This window comes from Magallana gigas, chromosome 7 (genome assembly GCF_963853765.1).
Source record: "Magallana gigas chromosome 7, xbMagGiga1.1, whole genome shotgun sequence".
NCBI classification, from domain to species: Eukaryota; Metazoa; Mollusca; class Bivalvia; order Ostreida; family Ostreidae; genus Magallana; species Magallana gigas.
In genome coordinates this window covers 33,840,214-33,859,003 of record NC_088859.1, presented here as the reverse complement: position 1 = coordinate 33,859,003, position 18,790 = coordinate 33,840,214, and the positions used below count along the sequence as shown (strand labels likewise).

At 30.5% G+C, this 18,790-nt stretch overlaps 1 protein-coding gene across 2 annotated transcripts in view; it reads right to left on the bottom strand.

Moving 5' to 3' along the window:
* Nucleotides 1-14,569, bottom strand: part of LOC105319136 (uncharacterized) — a 40,706-nt gene extending 26,137 nt beyond the window's left edge. For both annotated transcript variants that reach the window (XM_034457996.2, XM_034457997.2), the window contains exons 1-3: nt 14,367-14,569; nt 1,295-1,825; nt 826-1,172 (exon numbers count right to left, since the gene is read on the bottom strand). In XM_034457996.2, coding sequence (XP_034313887.2) covers nt 826-1,172; nt 1,295-1,825; nt 14,367-14,415 — 927 coding nt within the window. In that variant the 5' untranslated portion in view covers nt 14,416-14,569. The remainder of the gene's footprint in view (nt 1-825; nt 1,173-1,294; nt 1,826-14,366) is intronic.
* Between the last annotated feature and the right edge of the window lie 4,221 nt (nt 14,570-18,790).

The following is an 18,790-nucleotide window of genomic DNA, read 5'->3' as shown; positions in this document are numbered from 1 at the left end:
CGATTTCAGTCCCAACTAATCATAATAACATCACTGAAATTTTGTTAAACAACATATTAGAATTAGGTGATGACCTTGACAGAAGATGGCTTTGGTCATCAAGTATAATTGATGCGATAGCAGATACAAATATGTATTTTGTCAAAAATCTTTTTAGTTATTTAAAGCAGCTATAAACGCTTATTGTTTTTTTTTTATGAAAGACGGCGAAAACGCATATTTCTGTTTTCTGGTTTACGGTACCTTTATGCTGCAAACAACAATGCTGTATTCGACCGCTCTACGAAGACATACAATTTTAATAATAATTTTTTAAAAAAATTTTCTGCCATTAAAAAATGTCTCCTTTTAAATATCACAATATCAGGTTACCGCTCTACGAAGATATAAAATTTAATATTGTTTTTAATTTTTCTGCCATTAAAATAATGCCTCCTTCTTTTAAATATCACGTTACATCAAATAATAAAATGTGTTTTACCGTAAGTTTTTTTTCTTATTTCGTGCGATGCTTAACCGATTAAAAACACGCAGGAGTAAGGGTAAGGGCATCAAAAATATTTTACACTCATTATGCGTGGTTATAATGTCTTACTAGTATATCATAAAAATTTTACAATAGGAGTACATTTATCTCTGACGTCTTACATGTTATATTGATTCTTTTACTTTACACTTCGTTTGCTTATGATTATCCTAAACGTCCTAGCCATTTGAAAGTCAAAAATGCACAGGATGTTGACATCAACTTATCTATAGATACCATTGCAAAAAGCCATTTTAAACAAAATACAATGCCGTAAAAAATTAAATCGAAACAATTACCTGTAAACCATTGATCTCTTGTATGGATGCAGCGTTAGATTCATCATTAACATCCGTTGTCTCGACAGTTGTTGTTACCAATGCATCTGACGAAATTACAGCTTCTTCCGTTGTTGTGTCGTTTGCCAAGGCAGTTGTCATAACTTCATCAACATCACTTGTTGTATCGAAAGTTGTTGTTGATGATGTTGTAGTTGTTGATGTCTGTGTTGTAATTGTTGTTGATGTATCAATTGCGTCTGTCGTAGTCGAAGCTGAATTTGATGTAATGTCATTTGCCGTTTCAGTTTGCAAAATTTCTGTTGAAGTCTCTAAATTTGCAGGAGTGGTTGATGTAGATATAACTTCTGTATTGAAATTGTAAACATTATGTCATTATGTGTCAAATTAGTTTAGCGTTATAAAGTATACATATTTAAGAAATCAATATGTGGAACATGGATCGACCCTTTCTTTTCCTTCTACTTACCTGCAGTGCTAACATCCGTTATCTCCAGCATTGTTGTTGTATCAATAGCCTCTGTTGTAGTTACAGCTTGTTCCGTTGTAGTGTTGCTTGCGAGGACAGTTGTCATAACTTCATCTACAGCACTCGTTGTATCGAAAGTTGTTGTTGTTGGTGATGTTGTCGTTGTTGATGGTTGTGTTGTAATTGTTGTTGTTGTTGTATCAATTGCCTCTGTTGTAGGTTCAGCTTGTTCCGTTGTTGTGTCAATTGCCATAACAGTTGTCATAACTTCATCAGCAGCACTTGTTGTATCGAAAGTTGTTGTTGTTGATGATATTGTTGTTGGTGGTGTTGTTGACGATGTTGATGGTTGTGTTGTAATTGTTGTTGTATCAGTTGACTCTGTTGTAGTTTCAGCTGGTTCCGTCGTTGTATCGATTGCCTCTGTTGTAGTCGCAGCTGAGTCTGATGTGGTGTCATTTGTCGTTTCAGTTTGCGAAATTTCTGTTGTGCTCCCGTCATTTCCATTTGTGGTTGATGTAGATATAACTTCTATATTAAAATTGTAAACCACATTTCATTAATAAATTTGTTAAGGATTATAAACTTAAAAGTTTATCTATGACAGAAACTAATATGTGGAACATAAATCGGTCGTTATATGAGCTTCGTTTCGATATTCATTATTCTTAATATTTGTTTCATTTTGTCAATTTTAACAAATAAGCATTGATGCAATAGTAATTTACCTTTATAATTCAATTCAGTATTAATTAAATTAATTTTTCGTGACCTGGTTTTACGATCTTTTATTAATTATGAATGACAAAAGGATTATATATATATATATATATATATATATATATATATATATATATATATATATATATATATATATATATATATATATATATATACAATCACTTTTTGGTATGTTTTAAGATGTTAGAAGTTGTTTTTAATTTACTTCAGATAAAACAATTCACGAAATAAAAGGGTTCAATGCAATTAACTGAAGAAAGGGTTCCATGGAGCACTTTGAATGATAAAATAGAATATATTATACAATATATTTACTTTTCTACATAAACATTGTTTTCTTCTATAAAATTCTTCAAATTTGCATTTTTTGTGTTATATTGTTCATGTTTACCAAATTACCAAAAATAACAGTCTTTTTCTTATAAAAAATTGTAGAGCAAAAAAATAGATACTAAAGTGTATACATGTTTACTCATCTTCTTGTTCGTAATGCAGCACGACATTAAAAAGGTATCGTATAATGGTATGTTTACATGTAAGATACTGTGTTGATTAGGTTAATATGCAAAAAATTGTATATAGCCTCATGCATGTAATAAAATGTATATTACCAAATAAGAATCAATTATAGAATATTCCGCACATGTCTGTGATCAATGTTATATTGAACATTTTCGATATTCATTTATTATGTTTAAAATATGCAATTTATGAAAGTCGACAAGAAACTTAACTATGCTGGTATGCGACCGTGTAATGTTTGCATGTTACTCATTCGTGATGTCATCATAAATTAAACATATTTCGTCAATTATTAAAATTCATTCTGTTACCGTGCCGCTGATTTATGCGACTTCCAAGTAAAACTTTGTTTTTTTTTTATCAGAAAGGGGAGTCCTCTTTATTTCACATGTTAACATATATTAGCAACTTATTTTGACAAAATAAATCCCATGTTAATATGATTTTAAAATATGATATATCAATCTGATATAACAACATAGTTACAATGCACATTGACCAGTCTCTAATTATCAAAAACATAATAAAGCTGCATAGCAAAAGTCACTTGCATGCTAAAATAACTTTTTAGGATGTCAATATAATATATCACGAATTAACTAACTGTCACACTATAGGGCAAAATGTTCCACTTAAAGAATCGATTGATTGTCACTTCAGGTTTGGCTATAAACTTTCCACTTCGCTAATATTTCATCAAGAGTGAAATTACTACACTCTTTGTATTCAACTCCTTTTCATTTGAAACACTCATGAATTATATATAATTTCACAGACTTAGATTTCTTTTCGAGCATCATTATGCTTGTTTTAAAATTATATTGTTATGCCTGCTGTACTCAACTGGTTTTCAAAAGAATAAAGCACTGTAGCAACCTCTAATGATACAACGTCCACTAATGATATAATGTTTCATTAGTGGTCAGGATGTTGACCACTAATGATATAATTTTATCATTAACGAACAACCTAACCGTCCGCTAATGATATAATTTCAGATTTGTATCATTAGCGGTCAAAAACCGTAACCTCTAATGATATGGAAAAAAACTGAGAAATAAGTACTACCTTGACCACTAATGATATACATTTGCACACATTTTCAATTGCATTAGTGGATGGATTTGAAACCTTTAATGATATAACATGATAAAAGTATATATATATATATATATATATATATATATATATATATATATATATATATATATATAACACTGTGCCGGATAATTATGCCAGTGCCAAGGTGGCATTTTTGCACCCGCTTAAGATGCAGTTTCGTAAAAATCCATGTATACCAAATGATAGACCATTGTCTAGAGAGTATATAACCACTTTTGTTTTTAGTGTGTTTCACCTGACAGGTGAGATATTTACCTTCAAAAATTAAGATCCCATCGGAAAATGATAATTCCCATAGGAGAATTGACTCTCCTACAGGAAATATTGACAATCCTATAGGATTTTTAAAAAGTCCTGTAGGAATTATATTTCCTATAGGAGAATGGTAATTCCTGTAGGAATTTGATTCAGACATGTAGTTTTCCTACAGGATATTAAGTTTTCCTATCGGATTTTATCAAATCCTATCGGAATTGAAATTCCTATAGGAAGTTCTTGTATTCCGATAGGAAATTTCAAATTACCTATCGGAATATTGATTTTCCTATGGGAAAAATTATTTTCCTATAGGAATTTATTTTTGAAAGGTAAATATCGTACCTGACAGGTGAGATACACTGATAATAAAGGTGGTTGTTAACTCTTTAAGAAATGGTCTATCATGTGGCATATTTGAATTTTTCGATATATGCAGCTTAAGCGGGTGCAAAAATGCCACCTTGGCACTGGCATAATTATCCGGCACAGTGTTATATATATATATATATATATATATATATATATATATATATATATATATATATATATATATATATATATATATATATGGGTTTGTTAATTATAGATTAGAACAACAAGGAATATCAATTAAAGTTGGTTGAATTAAAACTACTTAAACAATAGGGATCATGTCGTTGTAACAAAGAATATTAGCCCAAGTTAAAAAATGGCCCGCGTTTCATTTTTCAACATTGATTATTGATTCGGGGAGGGGGTGGGGGCATTTTTAACGTTGAAAACAGACCAAAAGTCGTGAAATGTATACCCGGATTTCATTTTTCAACATTGATTATTGATTTGGGATATTGGGGGCAGGGGGGGGGGGAGGGGCGGGGGCTTTTCTAACGTTAAAACTGCGACCAAACGTCATTTTTCAACAGCTCAAAAAAGGTTTTTTTTTCTAATCTCTGATGACCTCACACGTTGAAAATTGACCAACTACAGGTTTTTGAACTGTCTCTGAAATGGAACTTGCTCTACCTAATTATTTTGTATCTGGTTAAAAATTTCAGCTCCATGTTTTAATTCCTAATATTGTCCGATATTCATGCCGATATGGATTTTTGTTTTTGTTTGTTTTTGTTTGGGTTTTTTTCCCGATAGCAACAGTTCGTTATTAAGACTAAGAACTCAGTCTCTTGTTGTTAAACTGTGTAGATAGAGCTAAAAGGAATATATGTCAAACAACATCGTCTCAAGCCATGGTCCGGTGTCCGTTTATATATATATCTCTCTCCACCATGATCGTTCATGTTGACCGTGGTTTGCTAAGATTGTCAAACCAATACCGGCCGTGTATGTTATATTTCCGGTAAATCGCTTCAACTTTAATTTATTTTGAGAAGTCATGATAATTAACTGACAGCACAATAATGAGCAGTTTTCATATTTTTATCAGACAAGTCGCGATCAGTGATTATTTAATTAATTCAACTTAACAATAACTTTTCTTAAACTTGCAAGATTAACAAAATTATGATTAATAAGCTACTTATCTTGATTTGACAGAAAAAAATGTTGTGTTCAATACAGATACAAACACTACACAGAAACTTTTTCGTGGGTGTGTTTAGGGAGTATTGGACATTTATTACGCATTCGCCGGCGTAACGAGGAATCTTGACCCGGGTTGAAATTTGACCCGGATATCATTTTTCAACGTTGAAAAATTGATACCAAAAGTCGTGAAATTATACCTGGGGTCAGTTTTCAACAGCTTGAAAAATATTTTTCAAACTTCTAAGGACATCGACACGTTGAAAACTGACCCTGTTGAAAATTGACTCCGACTTCAGAGTTTTGAACTGTCTTTGAACAGAAGTGTAACTTGCTCTTCACATTTTAATTGTACATGTGTGTACTTAAAAGTTTCGGTTTCAAAACTTTAACTCTTTCATACTATCCGCTATATTTGCCGTCTTGGGTAATTTGACATTTCAAAGGTTGATTTTTCTGACTTAAATCATTTAATATTTCATTTGACTGAAAACGTGGTATGTAGCAACCTCTTTTATTATACTTTCATGTTAAATACTGAAATCTGATTGGTTTAGACGCTGTTGATAATTTGTTCTATTACCCTCAGCGTTAGCAACACACTTTGCAACGGGTAACACAACGAATTGTTACATGCGCGTAAATTATGCGCGTACAGTTCGCCGTAGAATTCACGTCATTTCTATACAAAAGCAGAAAAATTTCTTTAAAATTAAGACATTCAGTACAATAAAATAAATAGTGCCCATTTGGGAGGATAACAGTTGAAATTGACACCCCTCGAAAACCATTGTCAACCTCCGCTTCGCGTCGGTTGACAATGGTTCTCTCGGGGTGTCAATTTCAACTGTTACCCTCCCTAACAGGCACTATTTATATAATGATACACTGTCCACTAACGATATAATGTTGCATTAGTGGACAGAATGTTGACCACTAATGATATAATTTTATCAAACCCGGGTCAATTTTCAACCCGGGTTAACATTTTTTGTTACACCAACATAATCACCATTGTTGAAGTAGTTTTAATTCAACCAACATTATTTCATATTCTTTGTTGTTCTAAGGTATAATTAACAAACCCACATATTCAACTTAACAATAAATTAGTGATTCAATTGTGCTACAGACCATAATAGCAAATAGTCTTGTGTTGTCTATGGTTTAATTTTAAAATTCTTCAGAAATATTTTTTTTTACAAGCTAACCACTTTGAGTTTAATATACCCGGTAATCATTTTTGGTACAAGTTAACTATATCTGGTCAATCACTCACTTCCTGTCAGCCTTACTGACCAGTCCGGTCTCACTTTGTCAATCGTCTTCAATCTTGTTAGATGCGTGCCTCGAACCACTAAGTAAGTCTTTTTTATTGAAGTAATTGCTCAAATTTGTTAGTATTAAATTGTATTTTTGAAGTATAGTTACAGATGGAAATTTATTTTACAGACAAAACATTCTTAAAAGTATGGCACACCATTATGGTCTTTAAAGTAGTTTACAGTTAAAGGTATAAAGTTAAATTCTATATTTTCCTATTTAGTAATTTGTTATTTCTATTTGTTGTAGTTTTTTACCAATATTATTCATGACGGCAACGTTTCCACACAAAATAAAATATGAAACTCGTGTGACTTTTGTTTGCGTTGTGCAAGGTTAGCTATCTGCCTGCACCAGGCAGAATAAGTCTTATGAATTGGACCTTTTTCATGTTAATAAAATCCCGCTAAAAGTTTATCAATAATGTTTTAATATCGTAAATTTGCTTTTCTTCAAACTTTCTTCAACTAAAAATATTTAGCACAACTCCTTTTTGATTAATGATAATCAATTTGGATCTTCAAGTAAACAGACGAAGTCATAAATGGTATGTATTTTGTCTGTATGCGACTATTTCAGTTCAAGTAAAAAGGCAAAATATCAGGGTAATGTCAGAATGGTGTATTTTACAATAAAGGACAAAATACATGTATATGATCAACCCCCCCCCCCCCCCCCACCAACCAATTCTTATGCAGTATCGTATGAAAATCAAATCAAATATATATATATATATATAATCTTATATTAAATTATATCGTATTATATCATTAAAGGTTGCAAATCCATCCACTAATGCAATAAAAAATGTGTGCAAATGTATATCATTAGTGGTCAAGGTAGTCCTTATTTCTCTTTTTTTTTCCATATCATTAGAGGTTACGGTTTTTGACCGCTAATGATATAAATCTAAAATTATATCATTAGCGGACGGTTAGGTTGTTCGTTAATGATAAAATTATATCATTAGTGGTCAACATCCTGACCACTAATGCAACATTATATCATTAGTGGACGTTGTATCATTAGAGGTTGCTACAAAGCACTATTTCAGATCAAATGGATTTTCAGAGATTCATTAACTCTGGAAAGTTTTGTGAAACAAAATTATTCATACAGTTTTAAGTTGTTGTGATAGAGAAGATGTAATTTAATAGCAGATAAATCCCAAACTAAAGTACCAATACACATAATAAAATGAATAAAGTTCATATTTTCACAGATTCTTCGTCGCACTTGTTGTAAATCACGTGATTGATTTTACCGTAACATCATGAACTATATCTAGTACTCTAGTTATACATTTTACTACTTTTTGAGATATACAAGGGTTGATCCAAAAGTAATATCACATTTTGAACCGCACTTCTCATGGGCGCTGTATTTTATAAACTGATGCATCAACGTGTTTGAAACCAAAACTTTAATTCGAATAAAAATTTGATTAAATTTCGTTAAATAATTTAAAAGATACGGATATTGATAAAATGATACATACTCAACATCGCTGCATCATGAATTAACCTTTTAAAAAGTTTTTTTTTCTCAGAATAATTTTCATGCTTCAGAAAAAACAACACAATATTTTGAAACAGATGAACCATAGAACTTTTATTTGTTTTAAACAATTAGGGAACGTTACCGTCCATTCAGATAACTACACGGTGACTTTTGTCTCTAAATCAAGTATAGTAATAACTCCCAAAATAGGATATTGGGATCGTTGTTCTTTTCTATCATTTCTAAAAGAGGTTTGCACCTCACTTTTTGGATAGTTTAGTCACCTCTTGTCTAAAAATTCTGCATCATTTATTAATTCTATCCGTAGATTTGTATTTTACAGTACCAAGAAAAACCATATTGTAAAATTTGTAATTTTCATAAACACAATAGTTTTAGAGTAATGTTTTTTTAGTCTCCCAATTTTCAGCGTAGACTAAACTTCCAGTTTGTGTATAAAGATTCATGTTGTTCCGAAAAACATATTTGATTTTTTTTTTATATCTATTTATCTATATTCAAGACAAAATTAACTTCAATTTTTGCTTAAAATTACCTTATTTCATGTCATATCTCAATTTTTTGAGATCTGGTCCCCACTATTTTTACTTTTAAATAAGACATTAAATGTATGTCTATTTGTATGCAAAGATTTGGAAAGATGGCATTACTATTATTTTTTAAAATTTGCGTTATAATTTGATTACTCCAAAATTTTGTAACTATCTCTCCATTTGTTGTTAAATTCATTATGATCTGGCATTTAAAGCCATCAGTAAAGAAATGTTTTTGAAACTTTGACTTGGATCTTAATTTTATAGTGTTTAACTTCATACTGTATTGAAATCTAGCTAAATAATAGTTCAAACTATGACTTTTTGTGTGATTTCTTCAACAAATCAATTTCCATGCCAAAAAATGGCATGTGACATAGGTCACAAATAAACAAATGAACATTTAAGGGCCCCGTCTTTATATTCAGGATGTTTTCGGATGATTGACATTACTAATATCTTAAGTGCCAAACTTCTTAAGGTGCAATAAAACATCGTCACAAAATGGCTGACCTCTGATCGAAACGATATTTCGTTTCATTAAAAGAATTTTTTATGGCAACATGTAACTTACTCCATAGCCGAGTGGATAAGGACTCAGTCTTGTCATCCGCACATCCTGAGTTCGAATCCCGTAGGGGCTTTTTGTTGTTACTTTTTAGATAAACATTTTTATCCCAAACTGCAATTTGTTCGCTTATTTGACATATGTATAGTTTATTTATCATTGTATCTTTCATAATAAAAAACATATTATAAACAGGAATGATTTTTCTGTGTGTGTTATTCCATCTTAAAGCTGACATGATATATAAAACGCATTATTTCCCTTCTATCTCCGTTTACCGCCATACTAGTTGTCAATTTCTTTTGTTCTGCTCATCGCTGCACATCTCTTTCTTTCAAAGAATAAATATATTATTTTTGCGTTTTATTGATGGTAATTTCCTTTATTTATTATTAGAAACATTTTACTACAATGTGTAGTTTATACATTTAGAAGTCCATGCAACCTGACTGCTTCGATCGGAAAGCAACCGACAGTAATTTTCTCAACCGGTATATATACCCCAGTGGCAGTAGAAAAGCGATCGAAACTAATATGGCGACCAAATGCTTTTATGAATTAATGTAAGCTTAAACAATTCTTAAAATTCCATTAAAACCCTCTCTAAGGATTTCAATAGACATAGTTATAATAATATTTTAAAAAGGCGCTATAATTGTGATTTTTTATAGAACTAAATCGGAAATTAGTAAAATCAATCACTTCCCCGGTGAAATCGTAAATTGAAACACAATTAAGAAAGAAAACAACAGTCGGCATTGGAGGACTGAACCCGAGTCGCCTAAGCACAAGTCCACGACTCAAACCAGGACTATCGCGTCAGGACTTACAAATTTTGCCAAGAGTACAATGTAATCGGCTGAAAAGTTTTTTAAAAAACGTAACAGAGAAAATAAAACCTGAGGAAAAGAAACAACGCATTGGTGGCGGTAGATCTTAAAAAGACCGGAGATGTGAATTGTGATAAGATACATCTTCTTCTTTTTTTACATACAAACAGAAATCTCTCTCAATTTTTATAAAACTGATATATCAACCTAGTGAGAGCTTACATGTATGAACAGGGTACCCCTAATGGGGTTCCAGAATATTTTATAAAAGCATATACCATATTAATAAATTTAGCATAAATAATCATTATGGAAAGGAAAATATAAATTGCAAAAATTATGGGTTAATTCTGTTTCAAATCTGAGTTATTACGAAAATAATAATGAAGGAAAGGCGTGTTTCAATCTATTTACAACTTCGGGTTCGGTATTCCATTCTTCTAAAACGATGTTCTTTGTTTAAAGCAGCTATGTCAGGGAAGTGATATGTTTGTCAATACATTGATTATAATAGCTCTTTAACATGTCACGTGACATAATTTTTCATTTCAGTGTATTCATCTATCAAGTGATTAAGGTTATAAAAGTCTCACGAGTTTACGCCAGGTAAACAACAGTGGTTTTATTATAATGGGGAAGACCAATCAAATTTTTGATTGATTTTAATTTGAGGAATTGAGCGCATTGAGGTACAATTTTCTTCTTCACGTCTATCGGAATTTTTAAAACAAAACGCAATAGCTATTATAATATATTTAAAAGAATCACAACTAGTAAGTAGTTGATGAAGAAAAAGTACCTACATGCTCTAATATATTTTGATCGCTTTATAAAGTGGGGAAAAGGGGTAAGAAAATAAGGGAATTGAAAGTTTACAGTTAACCCCTAACAATAGTTAACCTTTATATTTTGCATAGAATTTTCTTATTTTCGGAAATAATAGTATTCCATAAAGGTACAATGTCAAAGATTAGGTGTATGCAAAAATAAATGTAAAATTCGAATACCTTATTCAATATTTATTTTTTGTTATTCTACCGAGGGGCCATATGGCATAAAATCCTTTGAACGCCAACATAAAGTTATTGTTGCTCAGGTGAGCGATGTAGCCCCAATGGACCTCTTGTTTAAAAATCACCATTACTTACTGCATTTTACCAATATTTATTTAGATATTGGTTTGGATAAAATGTAATGATCCACTATATAATGTTAATTCTAAATATCCAGTAGAAGGTGGGGTATAATATTAATTTCTTATAAGATTCTACATTTAATGTGTTCTGTCACGTAACGGTCTAGACCGATCAGATGACATATTATACAGATTATTATGAGGTTAAAAAATGCAACTAAATCAATGGTACGACAAAATTAAGATTATAGATGTTGTAATTTGAATACGATCTTCTCACATTGATATCGAAAGATAGATAATACTACAGTAAGGATGAGAAATAATATGGCAAGCGAAGAATTTTGTTTACTTATTTCAGTTTAGGAAATGTCTTTATTTCGTCTTGAGTAAATCTAAAATTGTCTGATCACTAAAACAGTTGACGTTAACAGGGATATGGATATTTTTATCCATAAAATAAGAGTTCTTTACATATCTGTAAAGAACAGTTTATTCAAGACAAAAGAAGGCTGGATGGTCTTGGCCATTTTTACATCATACCAATCTTCTTAAAAAGAAGAGCTCTATATATATATATATATATATATATATATATATATATATATATATATATATATATATATATATATATATATATATATATACACATTGCAAAATAATCAAATTTCAGTGCAGAAATGCATGGATTTTTTTTTATTACAAGATAGTTTAAAGCTTAAGACATCATATCTAAAAATTTAAGGACGATCTGATGGATCATTTGTTTACCATCCGGTCTCCTTAACTGACCCCCCCCCCCCCGGAAAAATGTAATAAATACGGTAATAGAAATAGTCTTGAAAAGATAGCATTTTTCTCTAAATATAAGATATCATTGACAAATAAGATACGAACGTCAAAAATGGACTTGCTATGAAATAGCAAACGAAAGTTGCAAGTATTATGATTTACATTTGACTGATTACAGTAAAAAAAATGACAATTACAAACCGTGAAAATACAAATTCAAAGCAGAGCAACACGGACATTCAAATAGAAAGAGGTAGGATCAGGTGCCTAGGAGGAGTGAGCATCCTCTGCTGACCAGTCACACCCGCCGTGTGCTCTTTGTCGTAATCGGGGGAAGAATCGGAAAAGTCCATAGGCAATTAGGTGATTACTAATGGTCTAACAATTAATATTAAAAACGTCAGTCAGCATGCACCCCGGGGAAGATTGTATTTGCTGACAAGGTCGTTGTATCGGCCATAGATCTTACGAAAAGATGATTTCAAGCTAGACTGTTTATAGTCCTGTTTTATCAACTTTTTTGTCAGTAGCTTGCTTCGTCTTACAAACTGTTCATACGAAGAGAATGCCCTTGCGTATCGAATAAACTGAGAGACAAAAACACCATGTGTAGGTGATGAAGGTATATTGCTACATAAGTAAGGAAAGTTGACTATAGAAAAAAAAGTCATCGCGTTTATCATTAAGTTTTGTTGTTAGGTTACCATCAATGTCTATGTCCAGTAAAATATCCAAATATGAAACAGATGATGCAGACTCTGTAGTATCTTTAATTTCAAGTTCACTGGGATACTAGTATATCGAGTCGAAGTAAGTATGGAAATAACAATTGTTAATTGATAATACGTCGTCGTTATACCTGAATGTTGAGTTGAAGGCAACAGCGAGTATTTATTTTTTTCACGTACAAGTTTTTGAATAAGTTCTGCTTCACAAGAATACAAAAATAGATCTGCTAACAATTGGAACCCATGGAAATTCCAACAGATTGTTAGACGACTTAATTTCCAAAAACTACATAGATGTTGTCTATCAGAAACTAAACCATCTTTTTAATGTCAACTTCAGAGCACATGTGTGTGCAATCAAAATGGTTTTTAACAGAATAATTTTTTAGATTTTTCACAGATCAAATACCTCAGATATATAAAAAAGTTTATACTCTATTTTAGTTATCAAAGTATGCTTATTTTTTTCAATTTTCTAGACTATATTTATCATAAATATTTTATAGGCAATATAAATTTTGGATGTTTGTATCAAACATACCGGTTGTTTAGTTTTAACTTCAATTTCACGATCATTTCGTTATTTTCAATTCAATTTTTTACATGGTCCCATAACAGTGGTGGTTGGGGGGCAGCTCCATCTTAATTCAATTTTTTGTATGTAAATCAAAGAAAAATCTTTGCTGCGTAAAAAGTGGGGGGGGGGGCCCTGCCCCCCTCCCATGATGCTACGTGCCTGTCATCATTTGAATTTGGGTCATGGGTATTTTTGAATTGTTACTCAGTACATTTAAAATCTATTTGTTTAATCAAATTATCTTTAAATCCTTTGCATTAAAAGCAAAACAAATTTGATCTCTAAAGCAATTATTAAGAAAATTACATAATAAATAAAAATGGTTTAATATTTTCATAATTATTAAATCACATTTCATGTAAATACAAGTTCAACAAAATGCAAACGAGATTTGTAACAAATTTATCCCAAATGGGTTTCAGAAGGGCTTGAAACATTTGACCGCTATAAGAAAAAACGTTTCTCAATCTCATGCAGATCCCGAAATCTCGAAATCTTTGAGCCAACCAAATAAGTGATTAAAATAGTCTCGTTTGAATTATGTGTTACGTCATAAAGCTTTCTAATATAATTCGCTATATTGTGTATAAAGCATACTCTTAACATATTAATTTTTTTAATAGTTTCACAATGCGTTTATTATTATATTTTAGCCATTGAAACTGCCGAATCACGCCAAATAAGCAATACCCACCCCAAAACACATTCAACGCCGACTAGAAATTACGCAGTTTTTAAATTGTTTGTGTCTTGGTGAATATGAATCAATAATACATGTATGTAATAAAACCAATAATGGTTGCCCCTTCAAAAAGAATAGTCATGCTTTGAATGAAAATATCATTAACAACTTATTCTAAAACGCATAAAAATCTATTAAAAAGAAATTTAACTACTATCTTACCTGATGCACAGATAAATGCAATAAGCAAAGCGATATGTATTTCCCTCATGTTTGATAACTTTTCAGACACAATAATTCATCCAGAGAGACATCCTTAAACTTGTTAACAATTTTCTCTAAAAGTAATTTTTTAAACAGGATTTAAAAAAAAACTTATCGATTTTTCTGCGTATTTCAGCATGAAACATCTACTTTGCAAGGCAGCCCAGGCTATTGTTTGTTATTTTATCAGAACCTAGCGGTTAGTATCAAAACCCAAACCCATGGTGTCAATCGCTCTCATTTATTATACATAAAAGGTAATGTAAACCTTTGTTTAATACGCCTATCATTTTTAAAGGTTTAATAAATTCCCAACAACGTAATTATTAGCAGCATCACGTCATGGGAGTATCTGTAAAAAATTGATATGAATTCAGACTCCCTGCCAAGAAATGGTTATTGATCATAGGTAAATGGTATAGTTTATCAAAATTTAATAATGCTACAATCTATGGACTTGAAATATAATAGCAGAAGCACGAAGCATGGCATGTGATAGATATAAAAAAAAGACACAAAGAATCCCTTTAACGCTGCTTAATTGAGGCTTACTAATATATAAAGACAGAGCTTCCTCAATTATGAATTGTTAATCTCAATGTCTTTTAGTTCTATGATATACTGTATTGATATGTACAGTTATGTCTAAACATATGTAAATTATACAAATTGAATACTTTTTAAGATCAAACTGAAAATGGTTTCTGTCAATGTTTAATCATGTTTTTACACATTTAAGTTGGAATTATTCAAAAAATGTCTTTAAAGAATTTTTGCAAGTAAAATGCTTCATCAATTTGGCTCTAGTGGTGACATTTTCAATATAGGATGAATCTTAACACACTTTGTTATTTCAATGAAAGTTCGGTATTTTAATAATGTTTAAAATGCCACCAATACTGTATTATCTCGTACATTATCTTCCATCAATTAGAAAACTAACGATTCATTCATTTAATGTTTCGAAATAACACAAGTTTAAGAATCTTGTACGAAAAACGTAGATGTTTTAGTTAGGTATAGCCAATTCACCCGGAATATAGCGTATCAAATCATAGCGTATCAAACATTAGGGTACATGTAATTCTAATACATAAAAGAATAAAAAAAAATTGCGAGCCAATTATTTTCTTGTTGTTAACATTTATATGTAAGGTATTGTTAAATTTTCTGGTGAGAATGATTTGTTGGTGTTTTATAAATGCATTGATGATAACTCTATCAGTGTCACTTCAGAGGTCATTTAAGGTCTTTCTGGGAACAAATAATTAGGTTGTGTATTTTTTATTTATTTCAGCCTAAATGTTGACTGAAATTTCCTCTTGTCTGCTTAATTTGTTACTTTTGTGTCCCAATTAAACAAAATTATAGTTTTCGTATTGAACATCTTGTGTTTACGCCATTTCAGCAAATTCCAAATTGCCATTATGAGAATAAACGCACATCTTTAAAATTTAGAAACCTTTTTTAAAAGTAAAAAACTTTTTAGATATTGATTATTCACTGATGCAACAAATGTATGCATATTTCCATTTTAAATACATAAACATAATAATCATCTTATGATCGATGTAAATGTCCCTAAGACGTGACAAGAGATAAATTATGTACTCTTAAACAGTTGTTAATAGTTTCTTTTTCAAAGTAGCCTAGGAGTACAGACGATTTTCTAGATTAGGTGATCATAATTAATGAGATAGATATTCATCTAAACGTTTGTTTAATCATCTGTAGATAATTCTTTACATTTTAAAGGCACATAGAATAAATAAATTGTAAAAAATTTGATTTGTATCCTCGAGATGTCTTTGATCAGGATGCAGTTTAAAGAAGTTTACAAATATGAATGATTAAAGGAAAGGAAAATTCGTTTATGATATTAATAGCTCAATGAAGAAAGAGGATAAAAAATATTGAGCGTTATAATAAAGGTACACTATATTGATAAGAATATGATCTCGGTTTATTTGGTAGATGGAAGAGGTAAGCTTAAAACGATATGAAGAAAAACATACCATAATTTAAAATGTGATATAAAGTAAAATGCTTTTGAGATTTAATTTCATTCAAGTCACATATGCATAACTTAAGTTTTCTGTCCTTCAATGATTTTCTTCTGTAACGACCTGTTTCTATCCTAAGGGGAAGTACAACAAATCTAAACATTGCCAACGTTTATCTGATAGGTTTTGGGAGATACTATTATAGTAAAACGTATTTTTCGGCTATGGAACTGTATATATAAGAGGATAAATGTCAAAAGCGTTGAAGATTGTTGAGGCATTCGATTTCAAAACCAGTATGCAACTTTTCCACTGCAGAGTATAGATATATGAAATCGGTGTTATTATTGTCATAGTTTAAGGATTCCAGGAACATTAAACTTGAGAACAGTTATAATTATAAATTTGGCAACGGTGAAAAAGAAGCACATGTTTAATTTGGTAATGCATTATATATTTAAGACTTGTGTCATTTGAATATATATATATATATATATATATATATATATATATATATATATATATATATATATATATATATATATATATATATATATTAAAATGACGCAAAATATTGATGTTGTTGTGACAATTAGAGTATAACCACCCATTTTACTACTGGACTACTTTAATAAAGTAATGATTCTTGTATCCCCATGCCCAAATTCTGCGATTTAGGAATGTAGCGACATAATTATTAAAAAAATTTCGTAGGTTCGGAATCCAGCTGATTAATTGCATTGATTTTTTAGATGATAGATCCCAGGCCCCTTCTCTCGGACTTGGTGATATCTTCAGCATTTTTTGAAAAATCACGTTTTTCGTCCAAAATCACTCAAAGATATTTGCAAGACCTCTTGTAATCCAGATTTTTTTCTCCTACATAAAAGATAAAGTTGCTGCTTCTGAAATGAACATTCTGAATATTTACTATAACATTAGAAACCAGTTATCTCTATTTCTACTACTAATTTGCTATTTATTCAGTTTCACAATTTGTTACAGGATAAATCACAGGATATATACAGTCCAATCAGTCTGCGAAGAACTTAAAGTATTATATAATATATAAATATATAAAAACACAGGTACAATTCAATAGTGATGTCATTCACTTTTATTAAATAGAATCCGCAAAAAAAAACAAGTATTAAATTATACCAGTAAATTGATAAAAGGTAAGAATTGCAAATAATATTTCTGTGTTTAAAATCCGAAAAGTGAAGGATGTTGGATAATAAAGTGATTTGTGTGATAGTGTAATTCAAACATAAGAGTAATAAGTAAGAAGTTTTGTGGGTTTATTTTCCATATAGATTGGATGGAGCAAAGTTAAAACTAATCTTCGTTTTGCATTTGAAGTAACATTAAAGCTGAACAAAACTAATAAATATGCAGTAGTACACAAACCCATATACACCCGTCGCAACATCTTAGTATCGTGCTCAACACCTAATGATAATCACGTTGTTGTATTTTCTGTAATTTTTCTTGCTGTTTTTAAAAATTTGCGCATTTTTTTGCAATTTTTTTTTTGGTTAAAATGCACTAACCTGTACATTTTATGTTACTTAATATGTCCTGGGTCCATTTTCACGAAACTATCTTATGACTAAGGTCTTTCCTAAGACAAGATCTCACCATTGATGTTTCTCTAAACTGTCATATTTTATTATCTGTTTTAATATCACTACAATCAAATGCACATTTTAAGTCTTAAATGTACAGGTTAGTAGCCCTATTTTGATTCAACAGAAAATGTCTACATATGTAAATTTGTAGTTGCACAATTTTAAATTACAGTCACTTTTGTAAATGCATTTATTTACTATTTTTGTCATTGTGTATTTAATAAAAATTAACATTTATGCTACATATGTAAATTTGTAGTTGCACAATTTGAAATTGCACACATTCGCTTGAGTGAATGCATTCCATTTTTGGTCATTATGTGTTTAATAAAAATTAACATTTATGTACTAAAGAATAGTAATATTTCGATATTAAGGTCATATGACACACCCTGTGATGTATTACTTACAGAATAAACAATAAAATCAAATGTAATATTATTTTATAAATAGTTTCTTCTCGTAAGTGTCAGATAATAACGTTGCGTAGTTGGTTAGTATTTCTTTTTAGATCTGGAAGTCATGAGTTCAAATTCTGTTGGTTAATCAAAAATGTTTACTTTTCAAAAATTTCTTAGAACGCACATTTTTTATCAAATATTTTGAAAATTGTAAACCGGTGAAAGTATTTTAATGACAAATTACTTTAAAGAGAATTAGACACGATTTGAGCTAAATTTTTTCAATTTTATTGTCTAGAATTCTCATTATAGATGTTTTTAATGCTTTGACAAAATTTGAAAGTCAA